General features: G+C 36.9%; 1 protein-coding gene across 5 annotated transcripts in view; it reads right to left on the bottom strand.

Annotated features, from left to right (window-relative positions):
- Positions 1 to 21586, bottom strand: part of Wnt2_0 (protein Wnt-2) — a 31282-nt gene extending 9696 nt beyond the window's left edge. For 2 of the 5 annotated variants that reach the window (XM_029043281.2, XM_054233068.1), the window contains exons 1-2: positions 21384 to 21586; positions 17289 to 18022 (exon numbers count right to left, since the gene is read on the bottom strand). Coding sequence is in view for 4 of the 5 variants with exons in the window: in XM_054233068.1 (XP_054089043.1) it covers positions 17289 to 17344 (56 nt within the window). In the remaining variant the exon portion in view is untranslated. Of the gene's footprint in view, positions 1 to 17288; positions 18208 to 21383 lie in introns of all 5 variants that reach the window. The other 3 variants (XM_054233070.1, XM_054233069.1, XM_054233071.1) reach the window with 3 other exon arrangements.
- Positions 21587 to 22340: the final 754 nt, after the last annotated feature.

Raw genomic sequence — 22340 nt, 5'->3', positions numbered from 1 at the left:
AACTGTGACTGCGGTCAAGCTGACAATCGTTCCGCTCTATGGTCAATTCTGGCAAAATGAGAATATAATAGAAGGAGAAACGTAAGAAAAAACGCAAAACCGAAGGCACTAGTATCAGAAAACTCCTAGTGTCACAAAGAGTATCTGATTTATGTCAATAGCCAAATACAATTCGATTCATCAGTAGTCCTTAGAATATATTTTTACTGGAAATAACATTTTTCATGAGCTCCAACAAAAAATAACAAAAGTTTAATCGGTCTAGTGAGATATTTGAAAATAATTCAAATTTTAAATTCAGATATTTATACATATATGGGACTAATATCTAATATTGAGAGTCTAAAATCTGTCATTTTACGAGCACAACTTTGGTTACTTCGTTAATATAATTATTGTTAATAGAGGGCAATTTACAACCCTAGTTTTTGATCAAAGGTAGATATTAGATATTTATTTATTAACAATTTTATTAGTTGTAGATTGTACTCCACTGACTTAACTGAGATCCGGAGTATCGCAAATAAATCTCGGTCCGCCTTTCTAAGTCAACGTCCTAACGTTTCGCGCAAGCTTTATATTCTGCCGATTCAAACTTATCGAGTTAGACCAGGTTAGGTTAACTGCCCGTTGGACCCTTAAACTATTAATATTCGAACTACCCTGTGATCCTGATAACTGAATTAATAGTTTGATATGTGCAATCACCCCCACATCATCTAGGAAACCACGGCCGATAGTTTCGATTATTTTCCTATACGTCTCTTTGAACAAATCTCCATATCGTTGAAACTCTCAGCGCTGAAATTATGAACCTGCCGAGAAGCATATGCTCTATAAGTTTCACGAAGAATTTAGAGGCGTTCAGATCTTTAAGCGCGCTGATAACGGATTTAGGCTGAATTTTATTGAAAGCACCTTCTATATCAAAGAAGGTTATAAGAGTTTATTATTTTACTTCCAGGGCTTTTTTAATCCTGTTGCCACCAAGTTTAAAGCTGCTTCCTTGGATTTTCCCTTGGCTTACCGAGTTTATGATAGTAAAATTTCAGGGTGAATTCGTTATGATGACTCCAACCATAATACGGAGCTTTCTTTTACTTACTTTTAAGTCATAATTTTGCCTTCAAAAATATTCGAATATTATTAAAAATATCTATGCTCATATATTTGTATAATACAGCTGAATTAAAATTATTCGCCACATCCCAAAATTATCTTCCTGTTTCCATTACAATACGCCATTAAGTGGCAATTATTGTTTTCAAGTCATATTACCGATCAATTGACGATTAGTTCCTTCGTTATCTTATTATGAAGCACATTTATAATATCGGATGAATGATTGGTGTTGCGTGCGCCATTGCAATTGAAGCTCCCAGACAAGCACTGCGCTGTTGGCGCTGACGCTGACGTATACAGCACAGCAACTTTATAACTGTATTATCATTACGCAGCGTGACCGTCATGCCCTCAACGTTTTTGTCAAATTTAGGCGAGTAATTCTTCATTGCTACTTTTATCGCTGATGAGGAGACAATAGCAACCCGCCTGAATCCCCGAGCCCCCCATGACCATTACCGACTGCGAACAGACCAGACGAAATGCATGACTGGCCATTGTTATGGTATTTGGTGTTTGTCTGTCATTGTCTCTGACAGTCGTGAAAAGTGTTCCTGCTTTTCACTTATTTACAGTTATTCACCTTTTTGCCGTGTTTACTGCGATTCAGCGCTCTCGCCACCCACCCCTTGCCTATAGCCAATGCCAGTCGCCTCAGCATGAATTGCATGTCATGTCCATCATTCATCATACGTTGGCTCGCTTTTTCTGCAATATTATTTTTTTTTCAGTTTTAAGGCTTCGCATCGCGGCTTGTTGATAGTTAGTTGCCGACGTAGATGTCAACGCTGACACGGACGTGAATGTGAATGCGGACGCAAAGCAAAGCCTGTCATCATTAGTGGTGTTTTTACGCTCATATCCGTTCTTCTCACTTCACAGATTTCACCGTCCGGCCATCCATTGAGGTACCCCACATTCCTACCTACGGCATTTACAACAAAAACTCGCATAATATTTAATTGTTCAACGCCACAACTCAACTAGAACTCAACTCAACTCACATGCGCTGACAAATTCACAAATTCAATGAATAAAAACAAAAACAAACTGAAAACACAATAAATAATGGGAAATACATGTACTCGTATGCTTGTTGGCTCTCGTATATTCGTTGTGTAATGCATTTAATAAACAATTGGAAAATAAATAAATTGCAAAACAATGAACCGGCGCGCGTAAGCGTGAAATTGAAATTAAACCTTCGATGTCGGGCACATGGCTGGAAGCCTCTGGATAATGAGTCTCAATTGTTTTTTGGCGGAACGGAAGTCAACGAATATGCGTTTCCGAGCGAAACCCGATTAGAGTTGAAGTATAGACGCTAATTTAATGAATATTTTATAAAGTACTACGATATGGCGATATGCATATATGGTTCTAATCTTACTGCCCCTTTACGATCTCCTGCATTTTTAGTTAAGTTCAAGTTGATCAAGGTCATCAATACTTATATTTTGTGGAAACACAAAAACAGCAAGTAAGGAAGGGCTAAGTTCAGATGTCACCGAACATTTTATACTCTCGCAATTTATTTATTTAATTTTATTAATATAACAAACAATTTGACTCATATATTCGGCATATATATGGTGAAAGTTTGAAAACCCTAATATTAAGTATATGGGAGATAGGGAAAGTTGTGTTCACATACAATCAGACCATAACTTGTGAAAAAAATTTTGAAATCGGACTATTACTTTTCGATGCCCGGATATCGAACATGAAGAATTGAGTGCCTTAGGGTAATTTTTCACCGAAAATATCGGTAAATTTCTCAGATATCTTAATTTAATTCAGAGGGAATATTTTTCTTCTAATAGTGTGTTCCTGCTTATTATTAAAATCGGGTCATAACATACCCTAGCTCCCGAATCCCTAATTATAGACTTTTCAAAAATACGATTTCAGGAATTACCTCAGCCCTCATATACTATTGGCCTTTTTGTGGAATATATGGGTCAAACTATATCAATAAATTGCGAGAGTATAAAATTTTCGGTTGCACCCGAACTTAGCCTTTCCTTACTTGTGAAATAAAATTGAAAATATGAACATAAGTGGAAAAAGATTAATTATATTATGTCGTTGCTAACTGTGCGCCACCTTAGAGTTTAAAAAAAATATGATTTTGTAATTTTTAATTGAGGTCTGTATAATTTATCTATGTGTAATAAATTACTGAAACCAAAATCGGACTGGATGAGAATCTAATCTAAATTCGTTTTTAATAAATTGTTAATTTCATTGGAATCATTTTGTTGTGCTTATTTATCTGAATGCAATTTACGCTTAATGAGCTCACATAAACACTGCTTCATAGAATACACTTGAAAGCTTCGAATTTCATAAATACCAAGGTACTCACACGCATACACAAACAGCTCACATACACAATAGATCCATTTCAACTCTATGAGCACAGTAAACAAACAAATAAAGCAATTAGCGCAGACGCATCAAATGCTCACATAACCCCAAAGGGCACTTCAAATTTCACAGCGATGATTGAATGGACATCGAAACCAGAAATTCAACAATTTAATTGCCGTGATCATAACGCGTTTACAACCATTAAATTAAGTCATATGTAAATGACATTGCCGCCGTCTGCCCGGGTGCCAGCTGCTTGTGGAATTGAGGCGTTCAGCGAGTAGCGATCATTAAATATGGATTAAGAGAGGCTCACATAATTTACGCGTTCGCTGCTGATGACTATTTCATATAACAATTAAGCACGACACTCGACGGCGGCGACGTCCGTCTGCGTAATCGACCAGCCAACTAGCTGACAGTACGCGTGCGCACGCACACGTAAAGTGCTCAAGCAGGAGGGGGCCATTGAAAACGAGCTGGAAATCTTAACGTCCAAGTGGAGTGGCTAATATCCATAAAAAAGATGACTATTATATGGATTGAAGTGCGCAGGCGCGTTCTCATTCATAGGCCAGCCAATATGGAGGGGAGGATGGCACTCGCACTCGCACACTTATACGTGTCATTAACAGCGAGTTTGAGTCTTCAAATAATTTTAATGCGTGTAAAAACCATCAACAACAACACCGAAAACAATCACGCAATTCCACAGCACATTACAGCACTCGCCAGCAGCAACAATAACGAGCGGCTATTACAGTCGTATACACTCGCGGAACATGTGCCAATAATGCCAGGTAAAAATCCCACGACCAGCAATTACCGTCGATCGCTTCACACACACACACCCAGCTGCAAGCCCACGTAGGCAAGTGTGTGGCTTCAAAGCAGTGGAAGAATGCGCGCAGCTTTGCAACGTCCGGCCCACCGCAGCACAAATTGGTGTCCTCAGCTACGCCAACATATGGAATCACGGTGAGTCTGCGCTAAAACCACTACTGACCGCAACAATAACAACAACAGCAATCGAACAACCACCAGCACGAACAATTGCGCTCATGAACGGCACGCAAGCGTTTGGGTTGCTGTTATGGCTCAATGAGCGCTGGCCGCCTGCTGGTGTGGGGTGTATCCTGATGCCGGTCGCATTGGTCGGTAATTACTAACTAGCGCAGCCGCACATGGAAGCCGCGCTGACTGGGGCGATCGCGCCTGTCTTGTTGTCTAACAGCGGACATGCCAACATAAAAATCCGTATATTTAAGTCAGCACAACAAAGTGGCGCGCCTGCAAGCCAGGTCCATGTGTTTAGATTGTGTGTGTGTGTGTGAACGTTTTGTATCTTTATGGATCATGGAAAGTATGTGCGGTGCTTATGCCTTAAATCTATGTTTTTATTAGATACTTGTATCTCGCATTCAGCTGCCGCTACAAAACAAACGACGAGTGAAAGATTTCGAATGGGAAATGAGGTACACTCTCGAAAGTGAGGCGTGATGTTACCAAGAAAAACGAGGCGTGCGTGTATCCAGAATTCAGAAAATTGGGAATTTTGAGAAGTCGAAATTTTTTATGTTATGAATGTAGTTATGTTAGTTAGGGTTGCATAATTTGACATTTTGGAAGTCTTTTTTAAACTAAAGCTTCATCTATTATATTTTGCTTGCTTTTGATGTCAAATCGTCCCTTTATTAGATAATATTAATTATTAATAAGGTCGGAACTCTGGCCAAATATTGATTCCAGATAAGTGTCCTTTTTTATACAATATCTCACGAATACTTTCTTGAAAATATTAGTTTTTTACATTTTACAGTACAAATTAGTATGTTAATAATACCTTGATCTAGGAAGGCATGACTCAATATTACGCAATTTTACTACCGAACTAAGCTAAAAAAATATGTAGAGATGTTTTGCATTCAATCTGATATATGCGGTGCTAGGTTAAGCAAAAAGTATGTTATAGAGATATCTCCATTGGACGGGTCTGTACCGAGAGCTTACCTTATGAGGTTAGGTGGGTTACAAATGTTAAAGGTTAAAAAAGTAGGTATTTTTTTAAATTTTGCAATCAATTTAAAAAAAATTGTAAAATATTTCATTTAAACAGTTCAACATATCAAAGGTATATATTTAAACTGTATTTTGCGAAATTTTTATTTAAAATATCACACATCAAGGGATATTATCTAAAAAAATGCTCTGTGCTGTCCACGGCATTACTCATTATTGGTTCATCTAAAATCAATAAACCAAAAATATTTCGATAGTACATGGATAAATCTCATTATTGAACGAAGAAAAAAAATTTAAATTTAAAATTTAAAAAGTCACTTTTTTGGTAAAATTTTCGCCAAATATTGACCCGAAAAAATTAGTTGCAATAAAAATAAAAAAATCCTTCGTTCATTAACTAGATAATGTTATTTCAGAGATATGTGCAAAATTTTAATAAAATTTCTTCATAAATATTCGAGAAATCGTGTCCAGCGACTTAAAAGTTTTAGTTTTAAGTTAAACGCGTTTAAAGTTTTAAATTGAAACTGGCGTGGCCTGATAGGCGGAACTTCCAAGGGTCTATTTCTTATTTTTATTTTAAACATATTGTACTACTTAATAAGCCAAGCTTTTTTTAAATTGTGAAATTTTTAAATCCACCTAACCTCAAGCCTGATTTTACTCAGTGTAATATCCTCATGTATTTTATATAATAGATCTGACGATTTCTTGATCGCATGAAGCGCAAGAACTGAGTTCCTTGTATTTGTATACTACTCTTATGTCATATGTACATATGTCAATGGGAATAATATATTAATATCCTGATATTCAATATTCATATATGGTAAATTAGATTTATATCGATTTTCTATATAGGCCATGTCCTATCACCTTCCTTCATTAATCTTATTAATTTCCTTCTGTGGTTACTTGAAATCGAATTGTGAGGTGAGTTTATTCTAGTGATTTCAAGACAAAATAAAGAAAGTGTTGAGTTCCCCTTATATTTATGATACCTATTCGCCAGAATCTTAGGCTCTTCACGTAAACTTACTAATAAGTCTTGATATGTTAAGTTAAGAGTTAGATCACATTCATCTTCTTTAAGTCGCGGCTTTCTTCTTTAAACTCATAAATAAGCCCAGGAATGTCTTCAAAGCGATTAATTAGTATACCTTTTCGCGCAGTGCACTCTGTCGGCGGCGAAAAGGAGGAAGTCCATGGCAATGATAAAATCTGTTGCGGCACTTTATCATTCCACTAAAAATGTTTAACTTCTAAAATCCATTATTACGCTTGTTTGTTGCCTGTTTGTTTGGCGTTTACACACTTTTGTTTGCATTATAATTGCAATATCGCTCGCAGCAGAGCGTCCGGCCGTTGGAATTCGGCGCATCGATCGTTTCCTCTGACAAAACATTAGCCTACCAATCGGTTTTACGGCTATTCGTTATCGACGACGACGACGCTGATTCCTGTGCTGCGCTGCTCTGGTCGGTTTTGAGTTGTGAGCACATGCATTTTCATTTGAATTACATGCCTTTTCTGTTGTTGCAACAATAATAGCAACGACAATATGCCAAAGCGACCGGTAATCGGCGTAGAAGGCGCATGCGCAGCAACCAGCGGTGTGATAAATATCACTCGCTACAAAACGCCAAATGGTTGGCAACGAAAATTCAGTCAACAACAACAACATCACAAGCAGCTTTGTACAGACGTGCAGCCAGCATTTGTGGCAGCAACAGCTGTGTGGCAATGCGGATTCATTGCTTAGTTTCCTCGTGTTTCTTTGAGCAGCTTGTTCGCGATTAAATGGTCATATTGCGCAGAAATAGCTGAACAAAAGCCGAGACCACGAAATCCCAGTGGAAAAGTGAAGCTGCCCAGAAAGGAAAACTCCAACATGCAACGTCGTTCCGCTACCGCACTATGGGAACATCCACAAACACATACATATGTATATAAATTCATACGTTTGCGCTGTGTGAACTTTCGAGGAATGCTGCAATGGAATACCGTTTTTGTGTCTCAGTGTGTGTGTTTGTCTGAAAAGGTTGGTAACTTTAAATGCGCTTAGCTCCAAAGCTATCACTTTTTGCTCGTTTCCAGCGTCTGTGTAAGGTTAGTACGAGTAAATATGCGCATAACTTACCAATTTCGGTTGTAACAACAATAACAACAGTAACAACAAAAACAGCATTCCTCCAACTCTGTGTAAATTGGTTTTTATGCATTTCTGTTCGTGCATTTTGAAGGAATCACTCATTTATGCGCATCAGATAAATTGCCGGGCGCACACTAAAAGCTCCAAATGAGGCATTTAGTCCGACTGCGGTGTGGCTGCTGAACTATTGTTTACGATTTTGGTATGATTGGAGCTCAGTGCCCAGTTAGTGGTTGTACATGAAGGCACACTAAGGTGGGACAATAACTAATGATCATCAAATACTTAATGAAAGTTCCTGACAGTGTAAATCAATAGAAATAGATGCTATTATGCATACATATATGTTTTCAGTCCAAATTATAATGTTTATTTTTTGCACCATCACATAGTTTCGCTAAAATGTCGCCTGTTTTTATACTCTCGCAACAAAAGTTGCTAAGAGAGTATTATAGTTTTGTCCACATAACGGTTGTTTGTAAGTCCTAAAACTAAACGAGTTAGATATAAGGTTATATATACCAAAGTGATCAGGGTGACGAGTAAAGTTCAAATCCGGATGTCTGTCTGTCCGTCCGTGCAAGCTGTAACTTGAGTAAAAATTGAGATATCTTAATGAAACTTGGAACACGTGTTCCTTGGCACCATAAGAAGGTTAAGTTCGATGGGCGGAATCGGACCACTGACACGCCCACAAAATGGCGATAACCAAAAACACATAAAGAGCTATAACTAAGCCATAAATATAGTTATGAAAATAAAATTTGGAACATAAGATCGCATTAGGGAGGGGCACATTTGAATTTAATTGTTTTTGAAAAGTGGGAGTGACCCCGCCCCCAAATAGGTTTTTTGTATATAACTCGCAAACTAATTAAGCTATATAAACCAAACTTTCTGCAGTCGTTTCTTTTAGCCATTTCCTTATACAGTTCAAAAATGAAAGAAATCGGATAATAACCACGCCCACCTCCCATACAAAGGTTAGGTTGAAAATGACTAAAAGTTCGTTAACTCACTAACGAGAAACGTCAGAAACACCAAATTATATATAAGAAATGGCAGAAGAAAGCTGCACTGAGATTTTTTTACAAAATGGAAAAAGGGCGTGGCGTCACCCACTTATGGGTCAAAAACCATATCTCAAGAACTACTCGACAGATTTCAATGAAATTCGGTATATAATATTTTCTTGATACCCTGATGACACTGGTGGAATATGGGCGAAATCGGTTCTCAACTACGCTTACCCATATAACTCAATTTTGAATTCTTCTGATTCGTTCATTTTATAATGTATACATAAGGAACCGATAAAGATAGCGAAATAAAACCTTACACAAATACTGTATTTGAGCTGTGACATCACTTGTGGAAAAATTGTCAAAATCGAACCATGACTTTTCAAGGCCCCTGATTTCAAACATGAAGACCTCACTGCCAAGGGTAATTTTTCACCGAAAATATAGGTAAATCGCAAAATAAATTGCGAGAGTATAAAACGTTCGGTTGCACCCGAACTTAGCCTTTCCTTGCTTGTTTTGTTTTCTGTACGAAATCGATAATGACATTAGCCACTCCTTATAGCCGCGCTGTCGCTACTGATTTTGTTTAAATATTTGTTTCCTCAATTAAGCATTCAAACTCTTGTCGCCATAGAGCCATGACCTAAGCTTACCTTTAGCATTCTCAATAAAAATATATCAGCAACTTATTCGTCAAATAAATCAGGCTTTATGAAGATCTATAGCTGACTACATATTTTGGAAGTCTTGTAATATTCCCTATTTATTATACTGTAGTATCATTCCTTTTCTAAAGAAGTCAACTTGAAAATGATCCCTTCGCCAACTATTATTAGGAAATTTAACTATTACAAGTCTATCTAATTTTCTGCCACGCGGTTCATACACAGCCAGGTTATTATAATAAAAAAATAAAAAAATGTATTTCAACTTAGTATAAAGTTTTAAAGTTCCTCCCTATTGAACATTATTGAGATATATACATATGCAAGTATATACGTATGTAGTTTTAAAATTATGCCAGATATTTCACTTAACGTCCCCACGCCAATTTCGCTTCCTGACAGTGAATGTAGTAGTACAAGTATACATATATATATGGTAACAACTACTTCATAGTAAATTCTGACTTGATTAAACATCTCTTTGGCAAAAAGGATTATAATTTTTGAATTTTTAACTTTACGGCTGTTAAAAACTTGATAAATATCTTTTTTGTAGGCTTTCATTTCATAGGAATACTCTCCAAATTTCCATAAAGTCTTTTCAAAATCCCCTCATCATAATCAAATTTTATTGCTTACACACTTGCAACTGTGAAAATTACATCCGCCGTCTTCGTTGCGCTTTGGAGAATGGCAAATCGAACAAACAACTGGCATTACCCTCGTATATGTACAATAAATTATATAGAGTAGCAAAAGGAATGTATATATATTATTTTACTTTTCCAGTAAAATTTTATGGACAAAGGGTCATAGCACAACATAGCTACTAGAGAAACATTACTGAATACCATATTTTCCTGAATTACTTACATTTTTCGCTACCATTCAATTTACAGCTTCAACTCTCTTACGGAAGGTCATGCCCACGTTGGAATACAGATATTTGCTTAACGAGTAAAAGCAAGTAACTAACGAACGACATCTTCGTATGCACCCAAACAACAAGGCATATTCAATTTCTTAGGAGTTCATTATTGGCATATCTCATCCGTGGACATGCACCACCATAGAAGCTGTGACCGCTGTTGCTCCCCAGCCTCATTACCCGCCCATTCATAGCACCAGGCGCAGTCGTAGCGACATCAACTAACAGTCAGCTTTCGATTCGGTCCGATATCAGGCGATTGCATGCGATGCCTAATGCCACTGCAGCTGCGTCCAGTTGCCAATATTGCTGATGTGCAGTTGTTACAACTATGTATTATTAATGTTTAGTTGTTGTTGTTTTATTGTACGTGGCATAGCAATTTTACGAGCATTGTTAGTGCTGCCGCAACAGAGAAGAAAAGAAAGATGAATTGTGTGCATCCAGCGAGTACATTTCCTGATAGCAACAACAGCAAAAAAAAAGAATAAACCGCGACAACAAACAGCGCATGCGTCCATTGTAAGGCAACAAGCAACGCCCATTTGAGCCGCAACTTACAGCCATCGAGCCACGAACAATTGCCCTGCATTCCATGTAACCTTTTCGGCTCTTACTCCGGCTACCAAATGCCTTAAATATCAGTGTCTCTAGCTGGACGGCTGCCTGACGAGTTGACGAACAGTTGGACGACATTCGCCGACATTTGGACACGACAACTGCCGTATACCGCAACTCGCGGGTAGGATGAATGGCAGAGCAACAGATTTATACAAAAAAAAAAATATTGAAATAAAACAACAAACACTAGTTGAGGGCCTTTCGCTGTCTGTGCTATTTTTAAAGCAGCACGTTGCCTAGTTAGAGCTACCCACTGACTCCGGTGGAACCGTTCCTTTTACCTCAGCCGCTACGACCGCATTAGCCTCGTTATTGTTGTTATTGTTACAAGCGTTACTAGGTTTACTAAAATATCTTTTGTTGTTTTCCTTTTGCTGGCGCTTTTCTGGTAATTCTATGGTCCTGTCTTCATTGCTCATACATCTTCGAGCCTTTTCTTCCTTTGAGGAGAAAACAATGTATTTTTATAAATACATAGTTTTGCTGCTTAAAAGGCAACTTGCTCCCCATTTAAGTTATAACCATTTAGCATTTCCATCATCACCAGTCGTAACTGGCGCTGTCGCCTTCACCGCCGTCATCGTGGTTGCTGTCGTGACCGCTGTCGTCAGTGATCTTGATCGCTATTTCAATGCTCGCCGTGTCTTTGCCCTTGCGTCTTATGTCAGCCGTGTGTCAGCCTTGTGCGCGGAATTCTTAGCGCAGGAATTCAGATAAGTGTGGTAATTAAAACAATGTAGCCAACTTTTAGTCTTTCCCATAAAGCAGTTTTACATATTTTATTACTTCACTTAGAAATATATGAATTTCATTTTTGCCATATAGAAATATCTGGGCACAAAACTTTAATGGTTAAATATGAAAGAAGTTACATATATTCCCAGTGGGAATTTGATGTAGAGAGTCAAGACAATTATGAGAGGGCAACAGTCATTCTGCTGATGAAAGGTTTGCAGCTTTTTATAGTTTGGACAGATATTTTATTAGATTCGAGAATATTGTTATTGGTATAAGGTGAAGACTTCCATTTTGAGATAAGCTTCGAAAAACGGAGAATATACTGTTTTTACTTATAACTCAATGTTCTGGATAAATTTTGATTTGGTCCAATGCCCGAATAAATTTGGTTCGTACTCTCATTAAATAATAGGAATAGGGTCAAAGAACTTCAAAATATTATCACCTAGGTGCCGACAAAGTTAAATTTCCATCATTGACTTATTTAAAATTCTAAAATTATCTTTCTGGATTCGAAAAAAGACCATTTTCCTTTTGTTCTGCCTTTTGGAAATCAGTCCTAAAGAAAGGTATTTAGTTACATTTTATATAAAGGGATCCCAAAATTTAATATTCCTATTGACAGTATACCACTAAACATACTTAATTAAGTAAAGAGAAGTCTGCTAGATTTTCCCTAAGTCTAAAATTGTACCCGGCATTCAAAATAAACAATATTTTGGTATTCACGTGGATAGAATGCTCACGTGAAGAAAACACATAACAAGTAAAATAACTTGCATGAATATAAAAGCAGTAAAATTAAATTGGCTTTTAAATAAGAAATAAACATTTATACTTGAGAATATAGTCCCGTTATATAACGCGGTTGTAAAACCGATTTGGGTGTATGGTATTCAACTGTGTGGTACGACCTGTACAACTAATATTGATATAGTATAGAGGTTCCAAACAAAAATGCTTAAAGCAATCACGAGTTCAACATAGTAAAAGAAACATATCCAAACTACGAGATCATCCAAACAGTAAACAATAAACACGCCTAAAATGAAGAGATATGCCTACCTGCTAAAAAGCAATGCTCCACCAAAACAGCTCATTCACCTCCTTGAGCTTTAAGATTTTATAGCTCATTGTTAAGCTCTAAATAGCATATTCAATAAATAAAGAAATACAAAAAAAAATAGGTGAATACTTGAATTTAGGTATATTAAATGATTAAATCTTAATACGCCCCTTTTAAGATGTCAAAGTATTTAAAGTAATATGAAAAGTATGAACTTGAAAAGCTGGATGAACGCTTTTAGTAATGGCGGCAGTCAATAGTAAATGGAATTCATATAAATCACTTTATAATTTTAAAGGTTGAATTTACGAATGTGAGAACAAGAAGATATATGAGAACGTTTTGGTATAAGTTTGATAACACGAAATTACCGTTGCTCGTGGCCATTTTACAATCAATATCGATTAATCCTCGATCCTTAAAATAAATGGAACTAGAAGTTTAAAACAACCTCTATGATCTTGCAAAATAAACTTATAATATACAGTGCTTTCAAATCAAAGCTCGGCTTTACTAAACAAAACACAATTACAATGGATTTCTATAATTTTGTTTTTATAAATATCAATAATCCTAGAGACGGTAAAAAGAAATCGAATAACTATATCATTCGATTCCTGATTGATCAAATTTAATCGATTATTAATTGCGATTAATCGTAAAATCGTAAATATATTCTTACAGACCCCCTCGTACTTGAGAATTGTTTTTCATAGCTGGTGATTTAAATAGTTTCCCTCACAATTATTTCCAACAAACTACGCCTATTCCGCTCTTCGGTTCTCGCCCATCGAGCTAATTGACATAATGGCTTATTGTTGAATTGTCATGCAGATGCGGAGCACTTTTATTTCAATTGCCATATTGAATGGCTTTGGCGGGCAATTAGATAGTGAAAAGCCGGTGTGAAGGATTGTAGCGCGTGTAGTTCGACGAAAGGTGCACACGTAGAGCTTGTGCCGTATCGAAGCGCTATTAAACTGCCATTCACCAGCCGCCAGCATGTCAGAGGGCATTCAGGCACTCACGCGACAAATGCAACGAACAGATGAATAGCAAAATCGACAAGCTGACAGGCGAACCAACTGACGCGACGCGCAAACAAACACGCAAACAATATGATGGATGACTGCAGGTCCATCCGACTATCCGAAGCGCGCAGAGCCATCAGTACTAGATAAATTCGAGCCCTTGCCGCCGCGCGTTTGTTTACCTTTTCAGTGGCGCTGTAAGTGCGGCACCGTTGGCGGAATTGTTGGCTGCGAGGCTGCTTTGCAGGCTGTCGGTCGATCGGTCGGTCGGTTGTAGCGATGGATGAATGACAGGTTTTTGATGTGGTAATGGTGGAAAATTTATTTGTCGTTGGAAATAGAAATTTACTTAAATTATTGCTTGTTGGCCAGCTTAATTGGATATTTTAATGAGGTTTTACCTTTTTTTGTGTTTCATTTTTATTCGCTCAACATTTCGGGGTCCGAGTTGTTGTTTAGGCTTGTCTAATGTCGGATGTACAGACACAGCAGCTAGCAACTATGCGGTGAGTGAGTGATGTAAATGGCGCGACAGTGGGGGTGGACGTGATTGCGGCAACGCCATTGACAAAGCAACAAGCGACAATCGCATCGAGTTCGCCTCTATGCCGCCGAATCCGTTTTCGGTGTTTGGGCGTTAAAATTGCGCATGTTTGTTGTTGTTTTGTTGAGTTGTTGTTTTTTGTTTTCCATTTGTTAATTTTACATTTTATGTTAACAAATGTTATGGAAATTCATGGGCTCATAAACATGTTGCCGAACACAAATTTGCTTATGCGCTGATGATTTGCTAAACATGCAATAAATCATACTTAATTGATTTTGACGACAACACAAGCAATGTACTGTTATTTCGATATTTCGTATGCAAATTGGTATTTGCCGTCAACTTAATATTTATTTGATTGCTTATTTTAAGCTTTGCGAATAAATTAGCACGATAAAATGACCTCATTAGAATCGCGCCGAAGATATAGTTTATTTTTCATAATCATTAGATTTTTATTTTTTTATGATGTGATAATGCCTAGACAATTAAAAATAAATTATGGTTTCCTACATCTGTCACTCTTTTCGTTCACTAAACTACGATTCACGATTTATTTCCGTCCGCAAAGACTTGCCGATCTCTGTTACCGCTAACTAGTCTCTGTCAACCGAGCATATATCCTTCAACCCGCACAGAGGAAATTCTGTTGCCCTCGTTCCGGCCTGGAGACCCGCTGACAGACTCAGCACCAAGATTGGGTACGAGTACAGAGGAATACAGAGGTTTCAATTAAAAGTGCTCAGGGAAACACTGCTTCTCCATGGTACATTCGCAATATCCACAAAGACCTTAGCATCCCTATGGTGGAAACTGAAGTAGAAAATGCCTTCAATGCTTGAAAACAAACGATCTACTAGCATATTAAAAAACAACTTTCCACCAAAACAGCTGAACGACTTCTAAGAGCGCGTCTAGTTTTAAAATAGATTTAAGTATTAGTTATTTAGTGTTAGGCACCAAACAAGCAGATTCAAATTTTTTTTTTTTCAATATGCATTTATTTACTAAATCTGCTCTTTAACCCTTTTGACCCCGACGTTGCCTGTGAGCAATTTCACTGTTTGATGACTTAAATCAAAAGCTGTGTTCAATGTTTTAACTTGAATTAAGTGGCTACTTATAGATTAATATATTAAAAATGAAAATCAAAACAGTTAACAACATTCTTTACCGTTATTCTTATAGTTTTTTTTTTAACATAGTGCATTCAAGTCGTTGATAATTCTTTTATGGTCCCAATGGAGAAAAAAATTTTAAAACCACAGGTCGGGGGAGGTCGGGGTCGAAAGGATTAAAGCCTAACAATAATTTACAAAATCTTAAAACTAATTAAAACTAGACAAGCTCAACCAGGTGATTGAGTTGTTTTGGTGAAACGTTGCTCTTTAGTATGCAGGCATATCTCTTCTTTTTAGACGTGATTGATTACAGGATTGTACAAAAGCATTAGTCAATGGGTTTGGGTGATCATGTAGTTTAGATATATATTTCAATCTGCTGTCCTGCACGTGATTATTCTAAGAATTTTCGATTGGAACCTTTGTATTATATCGATATTAATTGCACAGGTCGTACCCCACAGTTGAATGCCGTACATCCAAATCGGCTTTATGACCACATTGTATAAAAGCACTTTGTTGTCTAGGCTAAGTTTAGAGTTTTTATTTATAAGCCAATTTAAATTTGCAGCTCTTATCTTCATGCTAGTTATTTTACTAGATATATGTTTTCTCCACGTAAGCCTTCTATCTAGGTGAATACCATTCTTCATTCGCTTGGGCACCAAACAACAAATAAAAGAAATATGTATAATACATAAAAAAATAGAGAACTTAAAACATAATAATAATTTAATGAATTTCGACAACATATGTACATATATTAAATATTTTTGAAAATTCGAGCATATAGCAATTATTTTATTTTACTGTCTCAATTAATTACAAATTTACCACAAAATCCTCTGAATAAAGTATCTTGTTTGATTTTCTAACTTCATTTCTTGAACCATTGGTGAAAGTTTATACAAGTTGAACAGTTTTTTGCCAATCGGTTACAGAAATACAGTTCCTCGAGTAAGGATAAAAAAATTCCTTCTATAGACTGATTTGTTGTACATTTAAGAGAGCACATTTCAAATATATGTTATTTCGGAAAGTTTAAGTTAAATGTATTCAAAGAGGACCAATGCCAAAGTCAAATAAATTATTTCTTCAGAAGTCTACAGATGTTGTATGGACTTTTCGAGCTTTGTCCACTGGTCAACTTACAATTTACGCGCACTACCATTTTGCGTAAGATTAAAATTGAACAATTTTTTAATTAAATAGGAATAATGCAAGTCAAATTACATATTGAATTTTCCAAATTAAATCTGTGTACCGTGTATTAGATTTATCACAATATTCCAATCGGAAAAAATGAATCAAAATTTTCCGTAATTTCGCACTAATCACTTTTAGTCTATATAAAAACAATAACAGATATACGTATAAGTGTTCGTTTGGCAAAATTTGGGGACTGGTATAACTGGTCTAAATCGAATAACAAGCGATTACACCACTTTAATATGATATCCACACATTATCTGGCATTGAATTGAACGCCGTACCTTCGCCTTCGCGTGCAAACATTTTGACACGAGTGCCGAGCTCAAACATACTTAGCTGATAAGTGGTGAATTGAAGACAAGGCTTTATTTGCATAAGCGTAAACTTTATGTCCTTGTAACCGATCTCAGCAAATTCAACATTCTTGCCAAAAATTCGAAAAACAAGCAATGAAATGAATTTGGATTAGTACGTAATACCTTTGCTAAATTAAGCTGCTCAAATTGCACAGGTACAACTTCAGTTTTCACGCAGAGCGCAGCGAGTCAATAAGCTAATAAATAGCCTTGGTGCACTACTCCGTGGCTACTTAAAATCTACGTATGTAAATCTTGTCTTGCACTCTACGAGTATTTATTCAAATGTCTACTTTCAATGTCACTCACCTTATTTCCATGATCCAAAGTAGAAATATTAAGAGCTTGTTACGATTTTTCCACATTTCTTCGCAGCGTTTTTGTGCGTGCGTCTGGCAATCGCATCGTATCACTACACATAAAAACACAACAACAACCACAGCACTAATGCACTCGAAGCTCACTCAATTCATCGAGACACACACACATACACATGTATTAATGTGTGTGCACTTTTTTAAATAAAATACTCACTTCTGTTAATTAAATTATATGTGTGCTTGTGCGTTTTTCTATTATTATTTTAAGCGAATGTGAAATTGCTAAACGCTTCGGATTTCACAGTTTGGCGTTTAGGTGTCGAATGGCGGCGTTATGTTGAACATTTGGATGCTAATTGGATTGGCTGGCCCACTGCTGGTGAATTGATTGCGCGCACAAGGAAATGTTGCTTGCTAGCTAACTGTTATTGTTGTTGTTGCCGTTGCTGTTAATATTATTGTTGTTGTAAAGTTTGTTTGTAAATTTAGAAGTTGTAAAAATTCACGCAAAGCGCATGGGCAACAAGCAATGCGAGCAAGATTCATGCGCGAAGTTCGCAACAACAACAAAAACACAACAAAAAGTGCGTGCTCGTAGTTGGCGGCGTCCGGTAAGATGTTGAATTCGTTATATTATATATTTTTTGTTTTCTTTACTTTTGTTTTTACTTTTGCACCTGCAGCCTCAGTAGTTCAGTTCGCTTTGGCGACGCTTGGCTTGCACTGCAACAAACATATCATATTAGATATTTATGTGGAAGCGCATTGTAGTTGTAAATTGCACGCGTGTGTCTTCTAACAAATTGGTTTTGTGCTCATATTAATTGCACACTCTCCGGTGTGTCTTGAAATATGCTTATTTGTATGTATATTGATTATGCAGTATATTTAACTGTATATTATTAATACTTTTAATTGCAGAAAAACTAATTATTTATGGGGATTTTTTATCATAACATTAAGTGTAAATATTTGCCAATGTCAAAGTATTCAGGCGATTTAGACGCTTTTGTGGCATGTATGTGCAGGTTTGCCTTCAGAATTCAGTTAATATTTAATTATCATATTAAATCATATTCGTATTATTATTAAAATTTATTATTACGATTATTTATATTAAATAAAACTCAACTCTAAGTTTATTCGAAATGAATGTCGATTCAAAAATCAGTGTACAGACATTAATCTTTTTGAACATCGAGAAACCTTAAAAGTAATTGAAAAATACAAGAATTCATGAAAGTCGCTCTGCATTTACTAGAAGCGCTGCAAAGCTAACAACTTTGTCTCAAGCTCAAGATCCAATATTCAACCATAGATAATATCCAATAAAAAGGACTGACATTGCGCCACTATCTTAAGATCGATTAGAACGCATAGTAAGAACCTGTATTCCAAAACAACCAGAGATATAGTGTCTCAAAATATACTGCGTAGGACTGTACTGAACAAAGTCTATGCTACAAGTTCGATCTGTTAAATTCCTGAATTCTTCTTTTTGATTTTTGGTTTAACAAAAGAAAAATGGGAATGTCAGGAGCAATACAGTAGTGTATTTTGTCAGAATATTGGAGAGATATAAGATTATTATAAAATTATTGCTGAAGTTCGCAGTCGATATTTCCTCTTCACGTTCTATTTGGACTTAAATGGTCAATTATGTTCTAAGATCACATAGAGTATGCGATAGTATTAAAACATATGAAATATTCCCTGAATATTTCTCCAATTATAGATTAAACTATATCAGTGGAATAAAAAGGGACTATTTTTATGGAATATTGGATATTCTAAATTAGTAAGTGGGCAATATACTGTGTGAAGAGTTATTTAATTGGTTAAATTTGGTTTGTTTAAATAATAATTATTTGCTAGTCCCCCTAGAAAAACGGAGATCTCTTTAGTATAAATTAAAACTCATACAGTTATGTTCGGTTAGCAGTACTCATTAACTCTTAAATTAACATTAAATTTGGCTCGCACCACCCCAAAATTATTCACACCAATAACCAAAGTGTAATATTTTATATATACATTAATACAACACTATACAGCAAAATTAATTTTTTTCCGGAAAAACATATTACAAAAAGTGTTATTAACTATGTGATATAGTTACTAATTGTTAAATTCAAAAAAAAAAAATTGGTCAAGTTTTTATTTTTTTTCATTTTCTTTTTTTTTTACTTATGACGCAATCTCACGGAGAAAATTAGTTTTTTTTTAACAGTTTTATTTTCATTAAAACATTTTCAGATTTCAAAACTCGGATAAAATGTTTCTATCAACACTGGCAGCACTGTCCTACATAAGTTTTTTGTTGGTGTTTCGAGCCACTTTGGCTGAGTTTGTTTTTAGAATTTATTCCGAGTTCACATAGTAACACTAGATTTACTTATGTTAGAGCCTGGTCTACTTCGGAACATTATTCGAATTTCGTTGCGGGTGTAACACCCTTCTATTTTGGCGAGCATTCTCTTGCAAATTGCCTATGAGATATGGGCTAATGTTATATTTTTGAGGATGATAATAATTATTATATTCACCGATTATATATACATATTTTTTTTTTTGCTAATTTATTCTTAAAAGATTATTATCAGTATCCAAATGAATCTTAATTATGGCAAATTATCGTAAACATTAGAATTTTATTGCCAATATCACGTCATAAAACTGTTTTCTTTAAAGTATAAATCAAAGTCAAAGCTTCAAAACTTCAAAACATAGTACATATAACATTTGTATGCACTCGTATGCAAGTATGTAAACAGCCCGTCATGCAAATGTTGTTACGAATTCACACGTTAATTTGGGGAGTAGCCCGCAACGTCGAACACGCAACTCACTCACTTACATTGGTCAACAACGTTTCACAAATCATGTGGCATGCCACAAACTGGCCGCAAGGTATATGTGTCAATGGGGCCAACTATACACAAAGTTATTAAGTCATTATGTTAACTAAGATTGAGGCTGTGTAGACAAGTGAAGGCAAGTGAATGTGGCCACAACAATACTGCACACACAGGCTACAGCATTTCATTTGATGTTGTTGCGCTGCGACGGCCCGCTGAGCATCATGCAGACGCTTTGTGCGCTGCGGATTAGCATAAATCATTTGGTCTATTTTTCAGCAGCGCGCCTTGAATGATGTGTAGCGCTTCCAACGTACACAAGCGCAGCCATATGGAGTTGTGCATATATGAAGATACTACATATAGATCCTCCGCTGGGTAACGGCGATACACATTACTCCTCAACTCATCTACATTTCAGCCAGCGCGCATTCGCTACTTGTGGTGCGTCCAATTTTATTTATGCCATTTCACTGCTTCAAAATCGCATTCACGCTCCGTCGGCAACAACAATAACTAAGAAATACATAACTATTGCGGACCGCGGCTTCTAACTCAGCTCAGCGCGACTCATCCATCCAGCGCATTCATCTCCAGCGCTCAGACATGCATACAAACAAACACAAACTCGTCTCGTTTTAATGCGTTGATTTATATAATTTATTTATTGTGTTATATTTCTACGTTTTCCATTTTATTCATATTCCACGCGTCTTTTATTATTTTTGTTTTCTTCTTCTTGATACAAGTTCCTACTGAGCGCGCTGTATGCCAAAGCACCGATGGCGTGTTTGTCAAGCGCTCGCCTGCCGTCGGCCGCAGCTGCGCCGTGAATTGATGCAGACCGTCAAATGCACAGCAGGTGAAAACAGCTACTACCAAAATATGCTAATGTGGCGAGATAAATTATCCCATCACATTCTTAAGCTGACGCGGTAGCGCGTACTTTGTTTGACTGCTGAGACTGCGGCGGCGAGCGCTTAGCGCTTAATCGCCGAAAAGTGATTGCGATGCTGTTTGGCGGCTTTGTCACTGACGCGGGTCAACTCGTCAGCCTCGTTAAACAGTTTGAGAGCGAAGTGCTGCCGCCGAATGTGATAAAAACTGTCACGCACTGCACGCCACACACAATAGTACACCCTTTTAAGGACTTTGCAACAGCGGGTTGCCGCACACTCATTCACAAAATAATATTAGTAACAACAACAACAAGTGGTATCACTAACGACAATTAACCGTCAAATGCCGCTACAGGTCATTATGAAGCTATTTACGTGAGACTCGCAGTGGACTCTTTATGACACGTGCGCGCCGTGCGATTTTCGCATTCATCCGCAACTACGAATATGCGACTAGTTCACCGAAACACCGCTGAAACACCTCTAAACAGTTCGAATGTCGTGCGAGAACTGCCGACTGGGATTGAATGTTTTGGTCAGCAGGCAATCGCTGTGGATCGCCGCATCAGTCGTCTACTTGGTTCGAATGTTGGCTGTGCGCGTGTGTGTTGGCGCGCAACTTGTACTCGAACGCGCGCTTAGAGTTCAAGTTCGAGTCATGCGCAGCGCACGAACTCACCTGTGATCGCTCTACGCGCTTTTGTATGTGTAGTTGCTGTCAGCGGAGGTGCGATTGCGCGCTTAGTTTGTGTTGGCGCGCGTTCTGAATGGATTCTAATTGGCTCTAGATGTTTTTTTTATTGTCTTTTACGTGGTGAAGCTGATTCTATATTGCTGTGTAATTAATCGATGAGTAAGTGCTATTTAACCCGCTGATCTGCTTCATCATTCTCTGCCTGGCAAATCGGAAATACTCGTAATTAAGTCGCGGCAAATGATGGTGCATTTCATTCCTCTAAATATATGCTTACTGGTATTCGATGGTGTAAATGGAGCATAATTATTGCCTGATGGAACTTTTCATTCATGAAATTATATTTTAGAAATTAGTATACAGTTATTTCCAAACCTTTCTTCGATACAAAAAATCATATTTTCTCCGTATGTACATTTGTTAATCACTGAACTCTTGCAAGCTTATAGATCATTTAGAGCAGTTACGGAGGTCGACTTTATTGACTGGTGCCATTCGGAATGTGCTCGTATATTAATAAGAGTATACGAATATTTCTGGAGTAACATAACTGGGCGTTTATAGACCTATATATTTGACTCATAATCGGA

This window comes from Zeugodacus cucurbitae, chromosome 6, assembly GCF_028554725.1.
Source record: "Zeugodacus cucurbitae isolate PBARC_wt_2022May chromosome 6, idZeuCucr1.2, whole genome shotgun sequence".
Taxonomy (NCBI): domain Eukaryota; kingdom Metazoa; phylum Arthropoda; class Insecta; order Diptera; family Tephritidae; genus Zeugodacus; species Zeugodacus cucurbitae.
Note: the sequence above shows the minus strand (reverse complement) of the source record. Positions and strands in the feature narration are given on the sequence as shown.